General features: G+C 36.5%; 1 protein-coding gene across 1 annotated transcript in view; it reads right to left on the bottom strand.

Moving 5' to 3' along the window:
• The window catches only part of LOC111155253 (B double prime 1, subunit of RNA polymerase III transcription initiation factor IIIB), a 92,606-nt gene that overhangs the window by 57,181 nt on the left and 9,777 nt on the right, over positions 1–25,648 (bottom strand). Inside the window, exons 6-12 of the mRNA XM_022515359.1 lie at positions 24,437–24,570; positions 23,230–23,324; positions 15,006–15,060; positions 10,955–11,098; positions 7,785–8,069; positions 5,835–5,979; positions 1,974–2,132 (exon numbers count right to left, since the gene is read on the bottom strand). Of these exons, the coding sequence (XP_022371067.1) occupies positions 1,974–2,132; positions 5,835–5,979; positions 7,785–8,069; positions 10,955–11,098; positions 15,006–15,060; positions 23,230–23,324; positions 24,437–24,570 (1,017 nt within the window). The remainder of the gene's footprint in view (positions 1–1,973; positions 2,133–5,834; positions 5,980–7,784; positions 8,070–10,954; positions 11,099–15,005; positions 15,061–23,229; positions 23,325–24,436; positions 24,571–25,648) is intronic.

Below are 25,648 nucleotides of genomic sequence, written 5' to 3'. Positions count from 1 at the left end.
ACTACCGACCAAGAAAGGATGTTTTGCAAATCACAGAACAAGGCTAATCTCCCTAAAATAAAAAGAGCTCCTACAAATAATAGCATAAAAAACTCATTTTAAACCTGGACAAAGAGAGGATCCTGAGTTGCTTAGTCAGTTGAGTGCTGGCCTCTGGCTCAGAGCATGATCCCAGGGTCGTTGGGATCAAGCCCCGCATGGGGTTCCCTGCTCAGTACACTACTACAAATGTTATTTTGTCATTTTTACGATTTTGTTTCTCTAACTTACTTTAATTGTAAGATTACAGCAAATAATATACATAACATACAAAATATGTGTTATCATTCAATTATGTCATCAGGCTTCTGGTCAACAGTAGACCATTGGTAGTTCAGTTTGGAAGAGTCAAAGTTATTTGTGGATTTGCAACTGCCAAAGGGTCAGTATCCCTAACCACTGTGTTGTTCCTAAGGGTCCACTGTACTTACTTACAGGTTAAAGGACAGAGGTTTAAGATTTTAAGCACTGTTTGAAAAAATAATCTACATAACCATCAGTTGAGCTTTGATTATATAAACTCTAATCCATCTATATACACTAGAACACTATGAAGTGCTCTCTTCAGCAGCACACAAACACCAGAACACTATGCACTAGGCAGCTATTCAAAAATAATAAGGAATATCTTCATGCAAAGGTATCAAGATATAAAACAAATAAATTGCAAATGGTGTCTGTGTGAGTGTGTGTCTGTACACACATATATTATCATTAGGGTTTTAAGAAGAGTAAAAAAAAATATAAAGAACATGTATTTGCATTAGCTTTAAAGTACTTTTTTTTAAATCTCAGAAAGAAAATCAGAAATAAATACACACGGGGCGCCTGGGCGGCTCAGTGGGTAAAGCCTCTGCCTTCAGTTCAGATCATGGTCTCAGAGTCCTGGGATCAAGCCCCACATCGGGCTCTCTGCTCAGCAGGGAGACTGCTTCCCCCTCTCTCTCTGCCTGCCTCTCTGCCTACTTGTGATCTCTCTCTCTCTGTCAAATAAATAAATAAAATCTTAAAAAAAAAAAGAAAGAAATTACACAAGTTACTTAGAGTGAATGCAGACATAGGAGGAGGGATATTTTACTCTTTTTACACTTCTAGGTGTTTGTGCCATAAGACCATTTTGCCTATTCCAAAGAGTAAACTTTCGTTAAAAAAAAAAAAAAAAGTTTCATTTTCAGTGTGACTGTGCTTTACTGAAAATAAATAAGAATTCATAAACTAAATAGCGTGGGGGCGCCTGGGTGGCTCAGTGGGTTAAAGCCTCTGCCTTCAGCTCGGGTCATGATCCCAGGGTCCTGGGATCAAGCCCCGCATCCGGCTCTCTGCTCGGCAGGGAGTCTGCTTCCTCCTCTCTCTGACTGCCTCTCTGCCTACTTGTAATCTCTCTCTGTCAAATAAATAAATAAAATCTTTAAAAAAAGAAAAAAAAAAAAAACTAAGTAGCGTGTAAGCCTATATGAGGAGTTTAGGAGGGACTCAAGTAAGTCTGAATTTCTGAGCTATCTCTTTTCAAAGGCAGATTCTTGTAGTGTTTTTATTCTGTTTTTAGTGCAAATATTAATCAATATTTACACACTAGGAAACATAATAATTTCTTTAAAGTCATCAATATAAAAAATCTACTACTTTGAAAAATGATTCAAACCAAGTAAAAGTATCTAACAACAAATGTTTAGGCTTCCAAATTATTTTAGAATTTCAGCATAAGTCACCACCGTGCATAAAATTCCTATCATGGTTATAAAAGAGCATCTTTCTATAATGAAATATAAAGTGATAAGCCCTTATGTCACAATCAGACCACAGTACAATTATATATTAAATGGTGTACCATCCCCTTTCTAATCCCTAAAAAAAGAAACATTATCCTTTCTTAAATAAGAAATCATCACAATTTTGAAAATAAATTTTAAAATCCTAACATATAAAATACTTACAATGATTTATTTTTTAGGTCAACACTGCTTTCTTCTGTATAATTCCTTTCAACATTATTCACCTCACACAGTGCACTAATTCCAGCTTCTGATAAAGGCAAACCTGAAGGGCTTGATTCTGAAGCTTCAGTTCCTAATGATGTGGTATCTTGTTGACCACTAAGCAAATGAAAACACAGGAGGAAAAGAATTCTTAGTAATATGTGTTTTATAATAACTACTTATAATAATTATAATAACTACTTAAAATATTTTTTAATATATAAAACAACGGGGAAAATGATACTTTGTATTTTGGAATTATCAATATAAATATTTTGGCTTTTCTATGATCCTTCTTGTACCATATTGTTAAAAACTGTTCCTTCAGGAGTGCCTGGGTTGCTCGGTCGGTTGAGCATTCAACTCTTGATTTTGACTCAGGTCATGACCTCAGGATGGTGAGATCAAGTCCCAAGTCAGGCTCCACAATGAACGTGGAGGCTGCTTAAGATTCATAACTCTAGGGAACAACCTGAGGGCTGCTGGAGGGGAGGAGGTTGGGGGATGGGATAACTGGGTGATAGTCATTAAGGAGGGCGCTTGATATAATGAGCACTGGGTATTATATGCAAGTGATGAATCACTAAAATCTACCCCTGAAATTATTAATATACTATATGTTAACTAACATGAATTTAAATAAAATCTTAAGAAAGAAAGTTTTCTACCAAAAAAAAGAATCAATCTCTCCCCCTCCCTCTGTCCTCTCTCCCTACTCGCACACACTCCCTCTCTCTCAAAAACAACCAACCAACCAACCAACCAAAAAAAACCTGTACCTACAGAGAAAGTAACAGCCACAAATTAAAAGGCATAGGAAAACACTCAAGTCAAAATGAAAAATTCTTTATATGGGGTTGACAAATCAAATCTATGTGCAAAATCAGAGCAATATTAAGGAATAATCTCTCATTTCAATCTTATACAGGCAGGCCCTGCTTTGCATGGTAGTCTGTTAACCAAAAGTTGTATAAATCTGAGGACACAGTGCCAATATGCATAAGCTGCAGTTAGCACTGTATGCCAAGGCAAGACTGCCATATTATGAAATACTCCAACTAATAATGATATAAATGATGGCCATGTACTAACTGGCACCCAGAAGCAACATATACGACATTCACCTCATTCTTCCTACTAGGTGTTTTTCTTTTCCCAACTAATCAATAAGAGCTCTTTATATGTTATTTGCTGGTTAGATACCATATATAAAACCTCCCCAATAGTAGCTTGCCTTTCACTTTCCTTATGAAACCTTTTGTCAAAAGAAATAGTTTACTGTGGTCAAATTCGTCAATTTTATCTTTTAAAGTTTTGCTTTTCACACCTTAAGAAATCCTTGACATCACAAAGGGATTTCCAAATACCTTCTTCTAAAAGTTTTCAAGATTTGCTTTACATATGATTTTATTTATTTATTTATGGGGTGGGGGGCAGGAGCACACACAAGCAGGGGGAGTGGCAGGCAAACGGGAAGGCAGGCTCCATGCTGAGCAAGGAACCCAACACGAGACTCAAGACTCGATCCTACGACCCTGGGATCATAACCGGGCCAAACACTAACCAGTGTCTGCCAACTGACCCACAGACTAAGTGGCTCAGCTGGCAGACACTAACTAACCGACCCACTCAGCATCCTTGTAGCCCTGAATCTATCAGAAATTTAGCATACGGGGTGAAATAAGGACCGAATACTATCTAAGATTTATCTAAACATCTAGTGAATATTTCATTCAATCTTCACCCACTAATTTCTAATGTTACCTCTGCCCCATTTATCAGATTCCTAAATTTTTCCCCCTAGGCTTTATATTCAGTTCTGCTGAGATAATTTGTCCTTGTGCCAGTAACACACTACTTTAATTACTCCAGCTTTAGATTAAGTATTAATACATTTTCACCCAAGAAATGTATTTCAAATTGTCTTTACCACTCATGACACTTTGCTCTTGTATAATTGATAATTTAAGAATCAGCTGTTTTGGGGCACCTGGGTGGCTCAGTGGGTTGAGGCCTCTGCCTTCAGCTCAGGTCATGATCTCAGGGTCCTGGGACTGAGCCCCACGTCAGGCTCTCTGCTCAACAGGGAGCCTGCTTCCCTTCCTCTCTCTCTGCCTGCCTCTCTGTCTACTTGTAATCTCTGTCAAATAAATAAATAAAATCTTTTAAAAAACAAATAAATAAATAAATAAATGTCTGTCACCTAGCAAATTAAGGACCCAAGGTCCATAGGCCCAGCTTCAAAGAAACTATTAATCTTCCGAATTGTATGAACTAGCACAGACAGACAAGTTGGACAGTATCAAACTAAAAAGCTTCAGCACAGCAAAGGAAATAATCAACAAGATCAAAAGACAACCTATGGAATGGGAGAAAAAAATCTGTAAACTATTAATCTGACACAAGCTTAATATCCAAAATATAACAGGTATGCCTATAATTCAATTAAAATAACCTAATTAAAAAATATGAAAGGGAAATGAATAGATATCTCTCCAAAGAAGACATACAAATGGCCAATAAGCATATGTAAAGCTCCTCAATCACTAACGGAGAAATGCAAATCAAAACCATAATGAAGTATCATCTCACTTATGTCTGAATAACCACCTTCAAAACACAAAGAAAACAGAAAATAGTAAGTGTTGGTGAGAATACGGAAAACTGGTATCTTTGTGCACTGCTGATGGGAAGGTAAAATAGCACAGCCACTGTGAAGAACAGTGGGGAGGCTCCTCAAAAAGTTAAAAATAAAAAAGTGCCTGGCTGGCTCATTCAGTACAGCATGTGACTTTTGATCTTGGTTGTAAGTTTGAGCCCCACATTGAAGTTAAACTATTTTTTAGGTAAAAAAATAAAATAAAATAAAATGTAAAAAAAATTAACAGAACAATCATATGATTCAGTAATCCCTGTTCTGGGTATTTATCTAGAAGAAATTAAGAAATGGAAACAGAACCTCAAAGAGATATCTGCATTCCAATGTTTATTACAGCAATATTTAAAATAGCCAAGAGAAGGAAACAGCCTAAATGTTCAGAGAGATGCATGAATAAAGAAATATATAAAAAAAAGGAAATACTGTCAAATGCTGCAACACAGATGAAACCTGAAAACATTATGCTAAGTGAAATAAGCCACTCAGGGGATGCCTGGGTGGCTCAGTTGGTTAAGTGTCAGGTCATGAGATCGAGCCTTACGTTGGGCTCCACACTGAGAGTAGAGCCTGCTGCGGATTCTCTCTCTTTCTCTTTCTCTGCCCCTACCCTGCCCAACCCACCCTCGTGCTTGCTCTCTCCCAACAAAAAAAGAAAGAAAAGGAAAAAAGAAACCCATGCAAACACCAACCACAAGACAGCTGTAGCAAAGTAAACATCAGAACAAAAAGCAGTATCAGTGGGGCGCCTGGATGACTCAGTGGGTCAGGCCTCTACCTTCCGCTCAGGTTATGGTCTCAGTATCCTGGGATCGAGCCCTCCATCGGGCTCTCTACTCCTCGGGGAGCCTGCTTCCCCCTCTCTCTCTGCCTGCCTCTCTGCCTACTTGTGATCTCTCGTCTGTCAAATAAATAAATAAAATCTTAAAAAAAAAAAAGAGCAATATCAGAATGATACACACAAATGATAAAAGGGTGATTTCACCAAAATACAACAACTCTAGTTACGCATGCACCTAACAAGAGCTTCAAAAGAATTGAAGAAAAACAAATACAACTGAAAAGAATAACAGGCAAGTTCACAGTTACAGCTGGAGACTTCACTCCCCTCTCAGTAACTGACAGGAGATGTAAACAAAGTCAGTAAAGGTATAGAAAAATACCTTGATGAAAGGATAGGGTCAGTTCTTTTCTCAGCTTTTTCACTGGAGGATAAATGCACAATGTCATCCATATTCTGTATGCAAGAAAGCTTCTGTTCCTTATTGACTTCATCTTCATTTATCTCCCTTAAAGACTGACCTTTATCTATGAATACAAAATGCACGTTATTCTAAGAACATCAACTTCTTAAAGCACAAAGGAATTTACATAAAACAGCATTTTTCCTACCAATCATTAAAGCATTCCATATTCAAGTTCCTCTATGTAAGGCAGGGATCTTAATTTTAGAACATTAATGAAAAGTTAATTTAAAAAAACAAATAAATAAAAATTTTTAAAATCTAAAAAATTTTAAAAATTAGAAAAAAGTGGGTTTTTTGGGTTTTTTTTAGAAAAAAGTTTTTAAGAGATTTTTTTTTAAAAAGATAATCAACTTACAATGTTTAAGTTGTAACTGTGTTTTGAGGATCACCCCAAATTTTCTGGGTAGTTTGTAGCATTCTTTTATCTTGCTTAAATTTTAAATGGTTAAAATAACTTGTTACAGGTAGACTCACCTATTCTGCTCCTTCAGAAAAATCATAATTAATAACATAGTAACAGCTATCATTTACTTAGTATTTACTAAGTGACAGAAACTTTAAGCCCATCAAATGCATTATCTCCTTTAATACTGAAAATAGTCCTATTAGAAGGTGGTAAACCCATCATAGAGAAAAAGAACCTGGGTTCAAGATCTTAGGTGACTTACCCAAGGTCTTAATTAGCAAACAAAAAAGCTGGAATCTAAACCAAGGTCTGTTTGATTTCCAAAGTCCAACTTCTTAATTACTGAGCTATTCTGCTTTTTATGTAGTATCTTTACTAGAATACCACAAATGAGTATAATATTATGATGCCTAAAAATTATACTACACTTCAACCAAGACTCATTTAGTAAAATCATATTGCTAAAACTGAATTACATAAAATTTAAATTCTATAGAAAGATTTTTCTGATTTGCTACTATCTTCTTCTTCTCTATTTACTTGATTATTTACTTTAAGTAATCCACATATGAATTCTTAAGAGACTAAAAATGCCCGAATCTCTTAGCCCTCATACCTTAGCAAATCCTGAGTGTCAAAATGCCTGCATTCTAAGGGAGCTAAAAAAAAGTAAGTAAGAAAGAAAGAAAGAATGAGAAAGAAGAAAAGAAATGAAAAAAGGGAGGGAGGAAGAAAGGAAGGAAATGGTAGGAAGGAAGGAAACATTTCAGTAGCTCTTGTATAAAAATTAAACAACTTATTGTGGATTCAAAGGTGCTCTGTAGACATAGATCATGAACACTTGTGGTTTATTAAGAGACACAAGCAATATACAGTTAACTATATACATTATAATGACTCCTAATCACTGTTTGGTTTTAAAAAAACCAAAACCAAACCAAAAAATCTTTTAAAAAAAGATCAAGACCTGAGCTGAAATCAAGAGTTGGATGGTTAACCGGGGCACCTAGGTGGCTCAGTGGGTTAAAGCCTCTGCCTTTGGCTCAGGTCATGATCCCAGGGTCCTGGGATCGAGTCCCACATCGAGCTCTCTGCTCAGCAGGGCTTCCTCCTCTCTCTCTGCCTGCCTCTCTGCCTACTTGTGATCTCTGTCTGTCAAATAAATAAATAAAATCTTAAAAAAAAAAAGAGTTGGATGCTTAACCAAATGAGCTACCCAAGTGCCCCAGAAACATCCGAGAAAAACCTCCCCAGGTCACTTTGGTTTCTTTACCCCTCACCAATAAACTTTTTTCCTTTAAATTGAAAACAAAAGGATTTAACACAGTAACATGAACACAGACTACAAAACTTAAGCGCTACTACTTGGTGCTACTCAGAATTATTTAAATTACACATCATACCATAGTACAAGTTTTCTCTAGTAATACAGGAACTATTAATGTATATAAGAAACTTACTTTCGTATGTTTCTCCTTTAGAATGACCTAACGGAACAGTGGCATTTTCTGAAAGATTTTTTACTTCTTGTTGACCAACTTCATCCTGATTCTTTCTTCTTCTTTTCTTTTGATTTAGGTCTGTTTCTAATGCAATCTGTTCTGAATCCTGTGCTGTTAAAGTCTGAGAGTGCTGTTCTTCTTCAACTATCTGAGCATCCTTTTGAGATGGTTCTGTGTCTGAAATTCTGGTGCTTGGAGATACATCTGGATCATCATTTCCTCCTTCACTGGCAACTTTTTTCACTTTGAAAATAAAAGATATTTCATAAACATATAAATAACCTAAAGAAAAATTCTTAAAAGATGGAGAAGATAAATACTGAAGGGTATCTGGGCAAAAGTTTGAAGACAACCTAACACATCCAACTGGGAATGACTAAAGAAGTTGTAATACACTTATGCTGTAAAAATCCACACAACAGGGCCGCCTGGGTGGCTGTCATTGAGCGTCTGCCTTTTGCTCAGGTCATGATCCCAGGGTTCTGGGATCCAGCCAGCGTCGGGCTCCGTGCTCAGCGGAAGGCCTGCTTCTCCTTCTCCCCCTCCCCCTGCTCGTGTTCCCTCTCTCGCTATCTCTCTCTCAGTCAAATAAATAAATAAAGTCTTAAAAAAAAATCCACACAACAAATAATAATGAGGTAGGTTTGTAAGTAGTAATATGAAAGATTTAAAAAAAATTGTTGCCCAAAAAACTCAAGTTGCAGAAAATATATACAATATGATCTCATTTTTATTAAGCAAAAACAATTACATATCCTCTAAGACACACATACACTTGAATAGAAAAGTTTACTAATAGTTATCCCTAGAAAATCTGGACAATTTGATTTCAGGGCAGGGTACAAAAGATAATTCAACAAATTTATTTTCTGCATCATTTATTTTTCAATGAACAATCTTTTTAACAAATATTTTTAAACAATTTCTAGTGCCTTTTTTATGAAGGCATATTCACAGTTAACTGTATCAAAAGATGAAAACAATAAATCACTTTTAGAAAACCAAACAAGAGATCACCATGGAGACATCAACCAAAAACAAACTTAACTTCACAACCATGGTCGATCAAGACATCTTCTCTAAAAACATCTAATCTTTAAAAAATAATAAAATTCAGTGTCATTTACGTTGGTTCAAAAAAAAAAAGTCATAACAAGATTTTAAAACTGGGAAGACAACTGGGTTCTCTAACAGGATAATAAACAGTAATTTTTAAATTCTGAGACTTGTAATAATATATATGAAAAGTTCTCCCATTAAGTAAGATACAATGACTTACTCATGCTTTCACCTATAACATAATAATCATGTTAATATACCTATTTTAATCTCCAAGGGCCATGTATAGTTACTAAAAGAAATGACTAAAGAATGAAATGATTTTGTAGTTACCAATACGATGTTTAAAATGATACAGACATGCTCCAGAAAAAGAAATGCAGGATTGCTCCGTGCAGAAGAGACTTAATGTGGCAGGCCTCACTGCTATCCCTTCAAAGTCCTGCTTAAAAGGTTGCCCTTTGGGACACCTGGGTGGCTCAGTTGATTGGGCCGCTGCCTTTGGCTCGGGTCATGATCCCGGCATCCTGGGATCGAGTCCCGCATCGGGCTACTTGCTCAGCGGGAGCCTGCTTCTCCGTCTGCCTCTGCCTGCCATTCTGTCTGCCTGTGCTCACTCTGACAAATAAATAAATAAAATATTTTTTTAAAAAAAAAGGTTGGCCTTTGGGCTGTGTCTGGAAACTTGCTCTTGGGGAGAATTCACACAGCCTGACAAAAGTGGCCTAAAATGCTTGTACAAACAATGTGGTTTATGCTGAAAAATTATTTTCGTTTTGGGAGTTCTGAATTCTGATATGTGCCAGGCAGAGGGTGTCTATATGACCAACTTCCAATAAAAACCTCAGATACTGAGTTTCTTTCTTTTTTTTTTTTTTTTAATATTTTATTTATTTATTTGACAGACAGAGATCACAAGGAGGCAGTGAGGCAGGCAGAGAGAGAGGGGGAAGGCAGGCTCCCTGCCGAGCAGAGAGCCCGATGTGGGGCTCGATCCCAGGACCCTGAGATCATGACCTGAGCCGAAAGCAGAGGCTTTAACCCACTGAGCCACCCAGGTGCCCCAGATACTGAGTTTCTAACAAGCTTTGCTGGTAGACAATTTGTTACGTATCTCTTCACGACTTGTTGCTATGGGAATGAAGCAGCATATCCTGGGTAACTCTAGGTGAGAGGACTCATAAGCTTGCACCTAAATTCCCCTCAACTTGGAGCCACATGTCTTTCCCTCTGCTGATTTTATTCCATATCCTTTTACTGTAACAAATCTCAACTGTTTATATAACTATATGCTGGATCTTGTGACTCTCCAAGCCAATAATCAAACCTAGCAGTAGTCTTGCAGACCCCCAAAGCAGGCTCTTATGGCCCTAGGCTCAAGTCCTGCCTCTTCCACTACTAAAACTCTGAGACCAGGAAAAAGGAACAAGATCTCCAAGGCTGTTTCCAAGTGACTAAAACAAACAGAAAGGGTCTGGGATGTGGACTACCTAACATACAAAGTTCGCCATAGTTCCATGATTCTTTAAAGTACTGGAATGCTTAAACATTGTCCTCCTAGAGGTAAACATTGTCCTCCTAGACCAAAATTCATATAATTAAGAAAGTATCTGCCTAAAAATACAAATACCTACATACAAACAAGTTTCTACCCAGTACAAGTCAACATTAACCCTAAGAAATAAACTGTGCTCAAACAATACAATCCAGTCACAAGAATAAGTATCAGAGTTCCACTTTTTAAATATTATAACTTACTGCCAGGTTATACAAAGGAGAATCATGATAAGTAACCAAACATGACACCCCCAAATTCCAATGCTCTTTTATTAGCTACAACTATGACCTAGATGCAATAAAGATGTCAAATAGACCAGCCATGCCAATTATAAAATTTACAAGGAAGTACTATTTTGGGCAAGATAACGAAAAGATTAGAGAAAAACCAATTCTCCCCAATTGATGCCCTGATGATCTCAACTACCTGAACTACAAAGGAATGCTCAAAGACTTGAGGGACAACATTCCAAGTTTATTATTATTAAATAATAGAACACACTTCCTTTTACCTTTTACATTTTTCCTTGGCTTAGAGGATTTCTTCTCCTTTAAACTCTGATTTTTAACAGATTTTTGTTTTCTTTTCTCTTCTTCAGCAAGAACTTTCTGAAGCAAATGAGCAAAAAAATCGAAGTCAAAAGGGCGCTTTTCCTCTGTTAAAAAAAAAAAAAGAAAAAGAACCTTCAAATTTTTATTTTAAAAAGGGAAAGAATTTTCAAGTATCATGATGTCAAAAGCAAATGGACCTATTAGCAGGAGAATGCACAACCAACTCTAGTCACTGTAGTAGTCAAACAAAGGAAAACTGAGCAATAAAAAGGAATAAGCTGCAATAGTTTAAAAAAAAAAAGTAAAAAGGAGCTATGTACTGATATAAGTAATACTATAGGAAAAATCTCAAAAATACTGCCTAAAAGGAGGCAGACATAAAAGAATATATACTGTATGATGCCATGAATAAGAAGTTCTAGTACAAAGCTAAACTAACCTATGATGATTCAAATGAAAACCACGGTGGTCCTGCATCAAGACAGCCATGGAAACGGACTAGAAAGGGACACAAGGGGGGCACCTGGGTGGCTCAGTGGGTTAAAGCCTCTGCCTTCAGCTCAGGTTATGATCCCAGGGTCCTGGGATCAAGCCCCACATCAGGCTCTCTGCTCAGCAGGGAGCCTGCTTCCCTTCCTCTCTCTCCCTGCCTGCCTCTCTGCCTACTTGTGATCTCTGTCAAATAAATAAATAAAATCTTTAAAAAAAAAAAAAAAGGGGGACACAAGGGACCTTTCCGAGGTGATGAAAATGTTCCATACCTTGTTTTGAGTCGTGATTATACAGGTATACTCTTTGTCACAACTCAAACTATAAATTGCACTGTAAGTAAATTATCAATCAACTTTAAGAAAAGACTAATTAGTATGACTAATTCCTCAAAAGCCTCCCCACCACCATATGTCCTCTCTTCAACACAACCCTTTCACTATTTACTCTTCCAAGTATCAGTAAAAAAGGAAGCAAATGAATTTTGATCAGGACCACTCTCACTAAATAGCCAACAACAACATTACATCAGAAAGAGCCATGAACAGGGTGCTTTGCAGGCTCAGTCAGCAGACTGAGTCATAGGACTCTTGATCTCAGGGTCGTGAGTTCAAGCCCCATTGCTGCGTGTGGAACCTACTTTAAAAAAGAAAGAGAAAAAGAAAAAGAGCGAGCCATAAACAAACCAGGAATGAATCCATAACAGGAGTCCAATCCTTGCCTAATATCTACATCCAACAATACAGTGAATGTAGAAAAAATTGTGCTTTATATACATAAGCCCCAATATTGGTTTAATTGCAAGATGACTACAACATGGCTTCAGAAAAAAGAGGTATATAGGGGTGCCTGGGTGGCAGTCAGTTAAGTATCTGCCTTCAGCTCAGGTCATGATCCCAGAGTCCTGGGATTGAACGCCGCAGTGGGCTTCCTGCTCAGCAAGGAGCCTGTTTCTCTCTCGCCCTCTGCTGCTCACCCACTTGTGCTCGTTTGCTCTCTCTGTCAAGTAGATAAAGAAAATCTTCAAGAAAAAAGAAAAAGAAAGAAATAGCAGCATATACCATAACAAAAACAAATCAGCCTCAAAAAACCAAGCCCAAACCTGGAATTCCTGAAGGCCCTGTTTATTGTGGACCCAGTCTTTTTCTGTTCTGACCACCCACAACAATGATTCTGAAAAATACACCATTAAAATCATTCTCTGAGGATGGGGCCCATGGCTGGCTCAGCTGGTAGAACATGCAACTCTTAATCTTGGAGTTGTGAGTTAAAGCCCCAAGCTGGACCTAGAAAATGCTTAAATAAATAATTTTTTTTTAAAAATTCTCAAAGGAATTGAAAATGTTATAAAAGAAAAAAAATTGAGGTTTTAATTTTTTTTTTTAAAGATTTTATTCATTTATTTGACAGAGAGAGAGATCACAAGTAGGCAGAGAGGCAGGCAGAGAGAGAAGGGGAAGCAGGTTCCCTGCTGAGCAGAGAGCCTGATGTGGGGCTCGATCCCAGGCTCCTGAGATCATGACCTGAGCTGAAGGCAGAGGCTTAACCCACTGAGCCACCCAGGCGCCCCGAGGTTTTAATTTTTTTTTAATTTTCCACTACAAAGCACCCAAATCAGTGAATTTAACAGTTTTCTATTATAATGGTTTTAACAATGCCTCTACACCCCCATAAAGACTACAGATCTATAGATTCTTTTCTTATTATAATGCACTGAATGTAATACAGTTTCAGGACTACCTCTCCAAAATGGAGAAGGCTGAGGACCAAAACAATCCAGATATTCCAGGAGTCATTCCTGGAAATCATGTCCCTGAGGGCCCAACACAACATTGGGTGTAGAGTCCAGTCACCTGCCTTAGTATCTACTCATAAAGTAAACACAATATCAGTTCTCACTTGAGGTTTTGTTCTGAGATTAGCACTCCAGCAAATGGATACTGAATACATTTATTTATCATGAAACATTGGTAACTGTCTTCCAGACAAAGAATACAGGTACTACTTTATTTTTTTTAAATAGGTATTGAACATTTTTTTTTTTAAGATTAATTTATTTGACAGAGAGAAACACAGCAAGAGAGGGAACACAAGCAGGGGGAATAGGGGAGAGAGAAGCAGGCTTCCCACCGAGCAGGGAGCCCAATGGCAGGGCTCAACCCCCTAACCCTGGAATCATGACCTGAGCGAAAGGCAAACCCTTAACGACTGACCCACCCAAGCGCCTGGTATCAAACCTTTATTTATCTGTCTTTTAAATTTTTTTTTTTAAGTAATCTCTACACCCAACATGGGGCTCTAATTCATGATCCCAAAATCAAGAGTTGCAAGCTCTTACTGACCGAGCTAGCCAGGCGTTCCTATAGGTACTATTTTAAACAATGCATTCAAATTTGTTTTTCGGTCAGATCCCTTGATGTTTTCCTCTGGACTCAAAAAGAAAAAAATGTTCATTTCAATGAGGTTATTACTTAAAAGCTAAAAAATATGTATCATTGTTTCAAATCAGGTATAAATTCACACGCCATCTTTTCAGACAAAACTTTCCTGACAACTTGATCTACATATCCACTCTTCACCCCTCTTTTTTCTTCTTCTTAGAAATTACTCACTTTCTGCAATTAACGATGCTTACTGACTTTATCCTTTCCGCCACTAAATTAGACTTATGGCTCTAACAACAAGCTTCTCATCTGCCCTGTTCACCATTATATCCCCAATGCCTAGAATACTAACTAGCACACAGGAAGTATTCAGTATTGTTTACTGAATGACCACAAGAAAGAATCATCTATAGGGGCGCCTGGGTGGCTCAGTGGGTTAAAGCCTCTGCCTTTGGCTCAGGTCATGATCCCAGGGTCCTGGGATCGAGCCCCACATCGGGCTCTCTGCTCGGCAGGGAGCCTGCTTCCTCCTCTCTCTCTCTCTGCCTGCCTCTCAGCCTATTTGTGATCTCTGTCTGTCAAATAAATAAATAAATAAAATCTTTAAAAAAAAAAAAAGAAAGAAAGAATCATCTATAGTGTAAGCTCTTCTAGAAATTCCTTGAATACAGTTTCCTCAAAATAAAGAACATTTAGAAATGGTGTCTTCAGGGGGCACCTGGGTGGCTCAGCTAGTTGAGTATCCAACTCCTGATTTTGGCTCAGGTCTTGATCTCTGGGTTCTGGGATCGAGCCCTGTGTCAGGTGCTCAGGGGGGAGTCAGCATGAGATTCTCTCTCTCCTTCCTTCTCTGCCCCTCCCCAGCATGAGATCTCTCTATCTCAGTTCCTCTATAACTTCTGGAACTCAGAGCTCTGCTTTCTTGCTTCTTGATGTTTTCGCTTATCCCTTCCCTTCCCTACAGATCTGTTATCAGTTCCCAGACCTGCACTCCTAAAGAGAAAAATCTCCAGTCTTTTTCTTCCTATGACAATAAAGAGACAAAACAAGTCTAAAACACAATGGAACTAAACACAAAAGACTGGTCATTTTTTAAGATCTCCAAGTGATATGTTGTAAAAGAGATATTAATACTTACGAAAGGCTTTGTCTATTCTCCATCCATTTGTTTTCTCTTCACGTTTAAATTTGTTCTGTTAATAAAAGAAAAAAAGAAAACTTTAGTAATTTTCTCCCATTAAAAAAGTGACAATTAGGGGCGCCTGGGTGGCTCAGTGGGTTAAGCCGCTGCCTTCGGCTCAGGTCATGATCTCAGGGTCCTGGGATCGAGTCCTGCATCAGGCTCTCTGCTCAGCAGGGAGCCTGCTTCTCTCTCTCTCTCTCTCTCTCTCTCTCTCTCTGCCTGCCTGTCTACTTGTGATCTCTCTGTCAAATAAATAAATAAAATCTTAAAAAAAAAAAAGTGACAATTACAGGGGTGCCTGGGTGGCTCATCAGTTAGGAATCCGACTCTAGACTTCAGCTCAGGTCATGATCTCAGGGTCATGAGATGGAGCCCTGCTCAGGCTCAGCACTGCGCATAAATGAAGTCTGCTTGAGAGTCTCTCTCACACACATTCCCTCTGCCCATCCCCCTCGCTCACATGTACATTTCTGTGCGTGTGTGTGTGTGTCTCTCTCTCTAAAAAAATTAAAAAGTGGGGCACCTGGGTGGCTCAGTCAGTTAAGCATCTGCCTTTGGCTCAGGTCACAATCCCAGGGTCGTGGGATCAAGCCCCATGTCGGGCTCCCTGCTCAGTGGGGAGCCTGCTTCTCCCACTCCCTCTGCAGCTCCCTGTGCCTGTGCTCTCTCTCTCAAATAAATAAATAAAATCTTTAAAAAAAAAAAAAAAGAATATCTGAAAAGAGTATCAAAAAAAGTAAAGATTACATTTAAAAATAAACATTAAAATAAAATTCTTATAATAACAAATGATTCTCTCCTAAATAATGTCTTTGCCCAGGGGCACCTGGGTGGCTCAGTGGGTTAAAGCCTCTGCCCTCGGCTCCAGTCATGATCCCATGATCCCAGGGTCCTGGAATCAAGCACCACATTGGGCTCTCTGCTCAGCGGGGAGCCTACTCCCCACCACCCCACCTGCCTCTCAATCTACTTGTGATCTCTGTCAAATAAATAAATAAAATCTTTAAAATAATAATAATAATAATAACAATGTCTTTGCCCAGAGGCAAGCAGCTTAAGCCTCCAGCTTTAAATAATGAAAGGGGTGCCGAGGTGGCTCAAATGGTTGGACATGTGCTTTCAGCTCAGTTCATGATCTCCAGGTCCTGGGATTGAGCCCCATGTCAGGCTCTAAAGCTCAGTGAGGGGTCTGCTTCTCCCTCTTCTTCTGCCTCTCCCCCTGTTTGTGTTCTGTCTCTCTCTCTCTCAAATGAAAAAATTTTTTTAAAAAACTTAAAAAAAGATAATAATAGGGATGAAGATATATATTGAACTCCCTGAACCTCCTTATAATCAACAGCATAAATCAGCAATGGAAGTGAAGTTTATAGAGAATACAAATAAATAAAGTCAATTAGCCTGGTAATAGATCAAACTATAATCAATTAAGCTAACTACTATTAGTTTTTTAAAAACTAATATATCTGCATCAAGTTAAAATCTTGTTATTATTTTAATTTTTTTTATGACATGGAAGAGGGACTGTAAAGAAACAACTAAGCAATTTTTGAATCAGGCAAAGTTTATCTTTAGAACCATCTTTATATTAAGGAACATTTCTTGATTATCTGAGCACCAAAGATTGCATCATTCTCAGCTGCACTCCAGATTACTTTAAGATGGAGATGGTTAAAGTTTAAGATTCCATCCAAAAGTCATTATGAAGTCTGAGAGTATAAGTCTGTGTTTGAGAATGTCAAAAAATGCATACATACCCTGGAGGAGTAAATAATCACTAATCTCTCCCTTCTACAAATCAGTAGTCTAAAAGTTTTTATTGAAAATATAAAAATCAAAGTTTTTACTGGACAAAAATAGAGAACAGTCACAAGAAGTGCTTCGTGGCCCCCTTCTTCCCTCTGAAAAAACCTAACCATTAACCTGACTTTAAAAGAACACACTTTCTTGCCTTTCCTTACTGTTTATCACTCAAGGGCACATCTTTAAATTCTTTAGTTTAGGGCGCCTGGGTGGCTCAGTGGGTTAAAGCCGCTGCCTTCAGCTCGGGTCATGATCCCAGGATCCTGGGATCGAGCCCTGCGTCGGGCTCTCTGCTCAGCAGGGAGCCTGCTTCCCTTCCTCTCTCTCTCTGCCTGCCTCTCTGCCTACTTGTGATCTCTGTCTGTCAAATAAATAAATAAAATCTTTAAAAAAAAAAACCAAAAAAAACTCTTTAGTTTAACCTGGCCCACTTTTTAAAAACTTCATAGGACTTTAACATCTTTTCATCTATAGGTTACCCTTCTTTTCCAATCTTTATCTTCTTCATAAAACTTATTACCAAGTAACACAGAATTTTTCAAAGATCATCATCTTTCTTCTATGAAGATTATTTTATTCTTTAAACATCTCCTCAAAAGTTACAGGCTATCATCACTAAATTAAACATCCTAAAAGAAATGCAAATAGGCTTTAGGCATTATTCAATTTTAAAACAACACTACACCATATTTTACCTAAATGGGAATATAATTGAGAACAATTTAAAACATTTTTTAAATGTTTTAAATGTTTAAATATTTAAATTGTTATTCCATTGAATTTATAGGCAGGAACTATTCCAGACTAAATTCCATGATTATAAAATAAATCCCATTATATCCACCTCTAACGCTAGTAAAGTAACTGGTTACAGGCTTACTTAACACATCCAACCCCACCAAAAATAACTTTATTACCTCTGAACAAAATAAATGAATCAACTATTTCCAAACACTGGACAATGATAAGAGCAAAGAAAACCACAATCACACATTTCCAGAGAGAATGGAAACACATAAGATGTACCAGTGTTCACCCTGGCTCTCTGACTGGTCTACATTTCCTAAACAACGAAAAGGAAATAAAGGCCAAAGGGAGCAGAACTCTCACTGAGCTAAGGAGATAGAGAATCTTCAGGGGTTCTAGAGAAAAGACAGCTATTTAAAAGGGGAGCCTCCAAGGAGCACTTGGGTTAAAGCCTCTGCCTTTGGCTCAGGTCATGATCCCAGGGTCCTGGGATCGAACCCCGCATCGGGCTCTCTGCTCAGCAGGGAGCCTGCTTCCCTCTTTCTCTCTGCCTGCCTCTCTTTAAAAAAAAAAGGGGGGGCCTCCCAAGCCCAGTAGAAGTATCCCACAGGTCCTTATTCTACATCTGGGTTCCACGTACCCAAAGCATAAGGCCTAGTAGAGAACAACCTTCCTAGGGTTGTTCTCTACTAGGAAGGAGAGCAGAAGAAAGATACTAGCAGCCACACAACACAATGAGGTGAGAGAATCCTAACCCACACAAATGGGAAGTTCACACCCGTTTACTTCAGACACCAGAAGAGCCACAGTCCTTAGAGATAAGGACCACAGACTTACAGCAGCCTTTCTCAATTGGGGTTCTAGCAGAATTAAATCCTAATGCCCTAAAACATCCCCTATACATAATGAATTACCTTCTCTCCTGTGCATCTAGAACAGTATTAATATGGTAGTCCTTGGAGAACATAGAAAACAGTAATTCAAATTATTTTCTATGATTCAGATGAGAAACCTAGAATAAGGACCAGTCTAGATTTGCCTTATTAAAGCCTAAAACCAAGCCTAGAAAGGAATAAGGAGAGTTGGGAGAACATTAGCTACCCTTTAGAATAAAACAACACTCTTTAAAGGAAAAAAACAAACATAATCTAGACATTATCAAACATACCATCCACAATGTCTAGTACTCAATTAAAAAAAACTCCATAAGACATGACAAAAGATAGAAAAATGTGATACACAAGGAAATAAAAGGAGACGCAACAGAAATAGATCAAGATGACATAAACATTGAAATTAGTAGACAAGAAAGTTAAAGCACCTGTTATAAATATATTCAATGATTTAAAGGCAAATAAAGAATGGATAGGGAAATCTCAGCAGAAGAAAGGAAAACTAAGAAAAATAACGAAGTATTAATTACAGAAATGAAAATTATAACATGAGAAATTAAGCATTCACTGAATGGGCTTATATGCAGACTGAAGAAAGGAGAAGACAGGTCAGTCAACTTGTGAACATAGTAATGGAAACCAATATTAAAAAAATCAGGGGGCGCCTGGGTGGCTCAGTGGGTTAAGCTGCTGCCTTCGGCTCAGGTCATGATCTCAGGGTCCTGGGATCGAGTCCTGCATCGGGCTCTCTGCTCAGCAGGGAGCCTGCTTCCTTCTCTCTCTCTCTGCCTGCCTCTCTGCCTACTTGTGATCTCTCTGTCAAATAAATAAATAAAGTATTTTTTTTAAAAATCAGAAAAACATGAACAGAGCTTTAGTAACCTAACACATATAAATGGAGTCCCAGAGAGCAAGAACAAAGTGGAAAAAATATTGAAAAGACACTATTCCTGGGCAAATCATAACCATACTGCTAAACACCAGAGTTAAAGAAAAAAATCTCAAAAATAGCCACAGAAAAACAATTTATCATATACAAGGAAAGAATAACATAAATATGACTGACTCTTTGTCAGAAATACTAGAAGCCAATGGACAATGGAATGACAATTTTACAACACTGAAAGGAAACCACCTGCATATCCAGTAAAACTATCCTGCAAAAGTAAAGCTGAAACAGAGACCTTCAGATAAATCAAAATTGAGAGAAATTTTTAACAACCGACTTGACATTCAGACCTACAAGAAGAAATGAAAAGCATCAAAATTGGTGGCTAAATATTAAACATGGCTACAAATTAAAACTAGTTTCTCTTTTCTGCTTAACTCCCTTTAAAGATAAAAGACTGTAAGCCAAAATAAGTTGAACGAAAATTGGGTAATGTAAAAATGAAACGCAGAATAGCACAAATGATGAAGGATAAATAGAATATACTTCTAAGAGCTTAATTCTTGTGGAGTATGAAGTATAAAGAGTAAAATGGGGGGCACCTGGGTGGCTCAGTGGGTTAAAGCCTCTGCCTTCAGCTCAGGTAATGATCCCAGGGTCCTGGGATCGAGCCCCGCATCGGGCTCTCTGCTCTGCAGGGAGCCTGCTTCCTCCTCTCTCTCTCTCTGCCTGGCTCTCTGCCTACTTGTGATCTCTGTCTGTCAAATAAATAAATAAGATCTTAAAAAAAAAAAAAGTAAAATGGTACAAGAGAGAAAATAAAAAATTACACTAAATTATCTGAATAACCCAAAAGGAGGCAGCAAATGAAAACTGAAAAACAGTTGGGTTAAGTGGGAAATATTGAGATGGTAGACTAAAGCCCAATCATATCAATTATTACATTACAGTAAATCAATTAATTATTACCTGGAAATGTACAACAGACATTTTGTCTTATTTTTATCAAAGGTCAAATAAGAATTCAATGAATACTTCCTCATCTCTGTCAGAAATGCAATCTATAATTAGATTAAATTAAAAGGTAGAGTGTCAGACTGGATAAATCGCTGGAGCCACTACAGAAAACAGTGTGGGTACTCCTCAAAACAACTAAAAATAAAATGATCATATGATACAGCAATTCTACTTCTGGATCTTGACCTGAAAGGATAAAATCACTATCATAAAAAGATAATAGTATCCTCATGTTCACTGCAACATTATTTACAACAGCCAACACAATCCAGTGACAAATGAATAAAGAAAATGTGGCACATAGGTGTGTGTGTACAGGAATATTATTCAGCCATCAAGAAAAAAATCCTGCTATTTGCAACATCACAAATGGACATTGAAAGCATTGTGCTAAATAAAGTAAGAGAAAGACAAATGATGTATTATCAGTTCAATAACATACTAAAAATGAGTACACCAAATAAAAGAACTTCATATATATCAAAAAGTAATAGATGTAAGCACAGAAACAGGCCAACCTATCTATAATCATGGTTGCAGATGTCAATTCTCTGTTAACTGACAGAACTAAATAACACATCCAACAACTACAGAGTACACACTCATTTCAAGTGCACCAGGAATACTAAGTACGAAAGGTTTTAAAATAAACCTCATTAAATTTCAGAGAGATGGAAATTTTACAGATCATGTTATTTGACATTCACAATGGAATTAAGTTAGAAAACTGTAAGACATTTAGCAATGTCCCAAATATTGGGAAATGAAACAACACACTTCTAAATAACTGACATGTAAAGTAAGACATCACAAAGAAAACTAGATGATATTTTTAACTGAACAATGGAAACAACCTATCAAAACTTATGAAATGCAACTAAAGCAGTGCTCAGATGAAAATGTATAGATTTAAAAGTCTAATTAGGAAAGAAAAAGAGCTTATAATCAATCTAACTTTTTTTTTTTTTAAGATTTTATTTATTTGACAGAGAGAGAGAGACAGCAAGAGAAGGAACACAAGTAGGGGGAGAGGGAGAAGGAGAATCAGGCTTCTCACTGAGCAGGGAGCCGGACATGGGCTCGGATCCCAAGACCCTGGGATCATGACCAGAGCCGAAGGCAGATGCTTAACGAATGAGCCACCCAGGTGCCCCTAAATTTTCATCTTAAGAAGCTAGAAAAAGAGAAAATTAAAGGCAGAGTGAACAGAAGAAAGGAAATATTAAAGAGTTAAAAAATGAGAATACACAAACAATTGAAAACTTACAGCTACAAGTTGGTTCATTAAAAAGATTTTTGGAAGTCAAAATACCCTTAGCAAGACAAAGGTAAAAAAAAGAGAGAGAAAAGGAAAACATCAATTATTGATCAAAGAGGACTATCCACCACACATTAAAAATTTCAGTTAACAGTATGAAAACTTCACACCTATAAATTCAAAAGCTTAGCATCAAAACTGACACAAGACAAAACTGAAAATTGAGCATACCTACAGGTATTAAAGAAACTGAATTTATAATCAAAACTCTTCCTGCAAAGAAAATTACACTCCAGATGGTTTCACTGTTGAATTCTATCAACCATTAAAGGGGAAACACCACTAATCTTAAATCCGTTCAAAGAGGGAACACTTTCCAACTCATTTTCTATGACCAGCATAATCCTAGTACCAAAACATTTTGGACAAAGATTTTTAAAAAATTGCAAAATTTTGGACAAAGACTTTTTAAAAATTGCAAAATATCCCTCGTGAACAAAAATGAAAAAAAATAAATAAAAAAAACCCTCAAGGAAATACAGTAAAATTCAACATACAAAAAGATAATACAAGTTTGGTTTAACACTTGAAAATCAATATAACTGACTAGTCCATTTTCACTTTTCTATACTTTGCCCAAAGACCTGTTGGGACTATACTAAACTTAGGGGAGAAATCTAAATAATTTATGAGAGAAATAGTCAGATTTATCAGTCAGATTAGAAAGTTCCCCTAGACAATTTCTAGCTTTAACATTTTGTTCTTTACAAAGATCATTAGAAAAGGAACATAAATAATATGAACAATTCTTCACTTTTGCAGAAACAGAATAACCATTACACTGTACATAGTCCACATGCGAAGGATCCATGCCCAGCCTAGTTCAAAAAAAAAAAAAAAAGAACTTTCCTAATATTCTTTTAATTAATGAAGGAAAAAAACCCATGGTTGAATAAAGATCTCACTATAAATTGGAAATGCATTACAGCAACATAGTGCACTCAAATGCACTCTATCCCAGGAAACCTGTAATTAAGTTTCTCACAAAAAGAATAAAACAGAGAATGCTTATTCTTTCAGGCATATTAAAGCACTAATTTACACCACTGTTGTTGTTAATAGTGTCCCTGACTGTCCAGAAAGCTAAGGTAACCTAGGAAAACAATGGTTAATTCAGATTGAGAATTATTTAACTTAAAATGTTTCTCTCCATGCCGTCCAAGGAATTCAGAAACACATTGTGTTCAGAAGCTAACCCAAATATTCTGGTATATTTATCCTCCCTCCTCATCACTTAGCTCTTCTTTTATCTTAATTTCTTTGGTTTTATTGGTACTCCCTCAAATCCATTTCCGAAGTGGGCAACACCTAAATAAGATAATATGCTAAAACTAAGGAGGATGTACTCATATTAGCATTGAGAAACATTTCATTACTTTCTGAGCTATAAAGGGGAAAGTTCTACCCAAAACACTGTAGTGAACAAGGATGGACTGAGATTTAAATAAAGTAAAAAAAATAGTATTAGTAATTTTTGGTCCTTTCCAATCAGTGAATGTAATGAGTTTACTTTACCTTAATTTCTATCCTTGCTCTGTGAGGAAAAAGCTGTCCGATCATAGAAAAGTCAGTTCCTACCATGCTGATGGCTAAAAAAAACATATCTGTTTCTGTAAAAATAAAAGATTTAGAAAGAATGAAAATTAATATCAGTATGTCAGAGGAAAAAAAATCTTAGCTTAAGTATATATTTTGAATTAAAAATAAATTTGAGAGTACTTAAATATTATTTAAGAAATCTTTAGTCAATTTTATTGCAAAGAACTTCATGAACTCAAATATCTCTAAACTTTTATACAGAAACATGATAAAAGAAATTTGCATGTTCATACCAAAGCAGCTGGAATAAAAAAAAAAAAAAAAAAAGACAACGACAACATTCTGGTCTCCCAGTGACCAAAACTGTCAGTCACAGCCAATAAATTACCGCTTTAATGGAAGCAAATCAGATGTGCTAATTAGTATATGAAAGAAAGTAACTAAAAAAAAACACAGAAGAAACTACTAATAGAAGTAACCTCAACAGAATAGGATTGGGGAAGTCAGAGGAGGGAAGTATAGAATCTTTCTTGTTGCCCTGTATCAGTCTGTTATGTTTGACTTTTTTCCCAAAACAACCTGCATTATTGTTATAAGAATAAGCAATATCATTCAATAGGTATTATGTGTTTTTTTAACAGCCTAATTTTTACAAACTTTATTATACAACGAAGGTATAACATTTTTATGAGTATTAAAAATACTAATAATTTTCCATAAAAATGTTATTTTTTATACAGGGATTTGACAGGAAAATTCCAGCCCAAATGACCATAATGCTAACTCCTAAAATACTAAGATAAAGCCAGAAATACAGCTCTACAATATTGGGAGAGGGAGCCCCACTGGAAGGTGCCAATAAAAGCAGCTAAAGAGAAAATAATACAGTTTGTGTTTTATTTACTTACAGAAAATAATTCACTTTATTTCAAATAAATAACCTATAAAATTTAAAATGAAAATTAGTGGGGTGCCTGGGTGGCTCAGTGGGTTAAGCCTCTGCCTTCGGCCCAGGTCATGATCTTAGGGTCCTGGGATCGAGCCCTGCGTCGGGCTCTCTGCTCAGTAGAGACCCCGCTTCCCCCTCTCTCTGCCTGCCTTTCTGCCTACTTGTGATCTCTCTGTCAAATAAATAAATAAAATCTTTTTAAATAAATAAATAAATGAAATGAAAATTAGTTACCTTTATTTGACCATGGTTTAGAATAATAGTTTTTCCTAAAGCTGGAATATGTAGTTGTAGAACCACGTTCAAATATGGGATCATTTTCCTCAACCACACAGGGGCCCTTTGTCCTTAAAACTTCTACAGTTAAACTGAAAAAGACACATTTTTAAATAGATCTGCACTAAAAGCAAAAAAAAAGAAAATAAATGATATCTGAATAGTTATCTTTTGAAACCATGGCAGAATCATATCAAAAAAGTATAATTATGAGATATGCATATTTTCTAAGAATCTAATTTTCACTTGAAATGTGGTTGCCAAGGAATAAATATAAATGCTAACATTTTTCCAAAATCCTTATCAGCAATATAAAATTTACACATTATCTTTGAGCCACCAAAAAATTATTTGTTTTATTAACTTCTGAATGTCTCCTATATTTAATATACATTTTCTTATACTAGACCCATCAGAAAATATCAAGAAATATAAGTATTTGATATTAATGTTCTATGTTCCTATACACAAAGCAGTTAAATGCTTTTAACTATTTAATGGCCAGTAAAATCATTATCACAATATAAAACACACAAAAACAATTACTAATAGTATTGCATTAATGTTCAATTATCATAGAATTTTTATATGCTATAAAAAGACTTTTTAACTAACTAAACTGTTGGAAGACTATCTATCACCCTATTCCTATTTACTTACTACCTATGAATTTATCTTCTTTTTAAAAAAACATACTTTGGACAAACAACAAATTCCACAATGTCAAATTTGAAAAATTTAATGTTATAATTGAAAAATTAAACTACAAGGTGAATTAAACATTGTCAAAACAAAAATCATAGAATATTAAACCTACGATTTGTTCCATTTTCATTACTTATCAGACAATAAAACATGGTATTACTTAATACAAAAACCTGAATTTTGACTTCAAGACAATTTTTGAAATCAATCATCAGTAGAGGCCAGCATATGATTAGTTCAGTAGCTCATCCCAATTACCAGTAAAGATAATAAACAATGGATGGTAGGTTAATGGATGACAGATCAAGAGTACTATCTTCTCATATAAAACATAGCATAAAAATTCCTAAAAATTATAAATGAATCTAACTCACTTTTCCATTTACAACATCCATTACAAAAATAAAAAAAAATCAGTGTCTAAGTGACAATGACTGATGCGGAAACACTCTCTCTCATTAAACA

Source organism: Enhydra lutris, unplaced genomic scaffold (genome assembly GCF_002288905.1).
Source record: "Enhydra lutris kenyoni isolate GAN:26980312 unplaced genomic scaffold, ASM228890v2 scaffoldscaffold40, whole genome shotgun sequence".
NCBI lineage: Eukaryota > Metazoa > Chordata > Mammalia > Carnivora > Mustelidae > Enhydra > Enhydra lutris.
The sequence above is the reverse complement of the archived record's forward strand: the minus strand, read 5'-3'. Positions and strand labels throughout refer to the sequence as shown.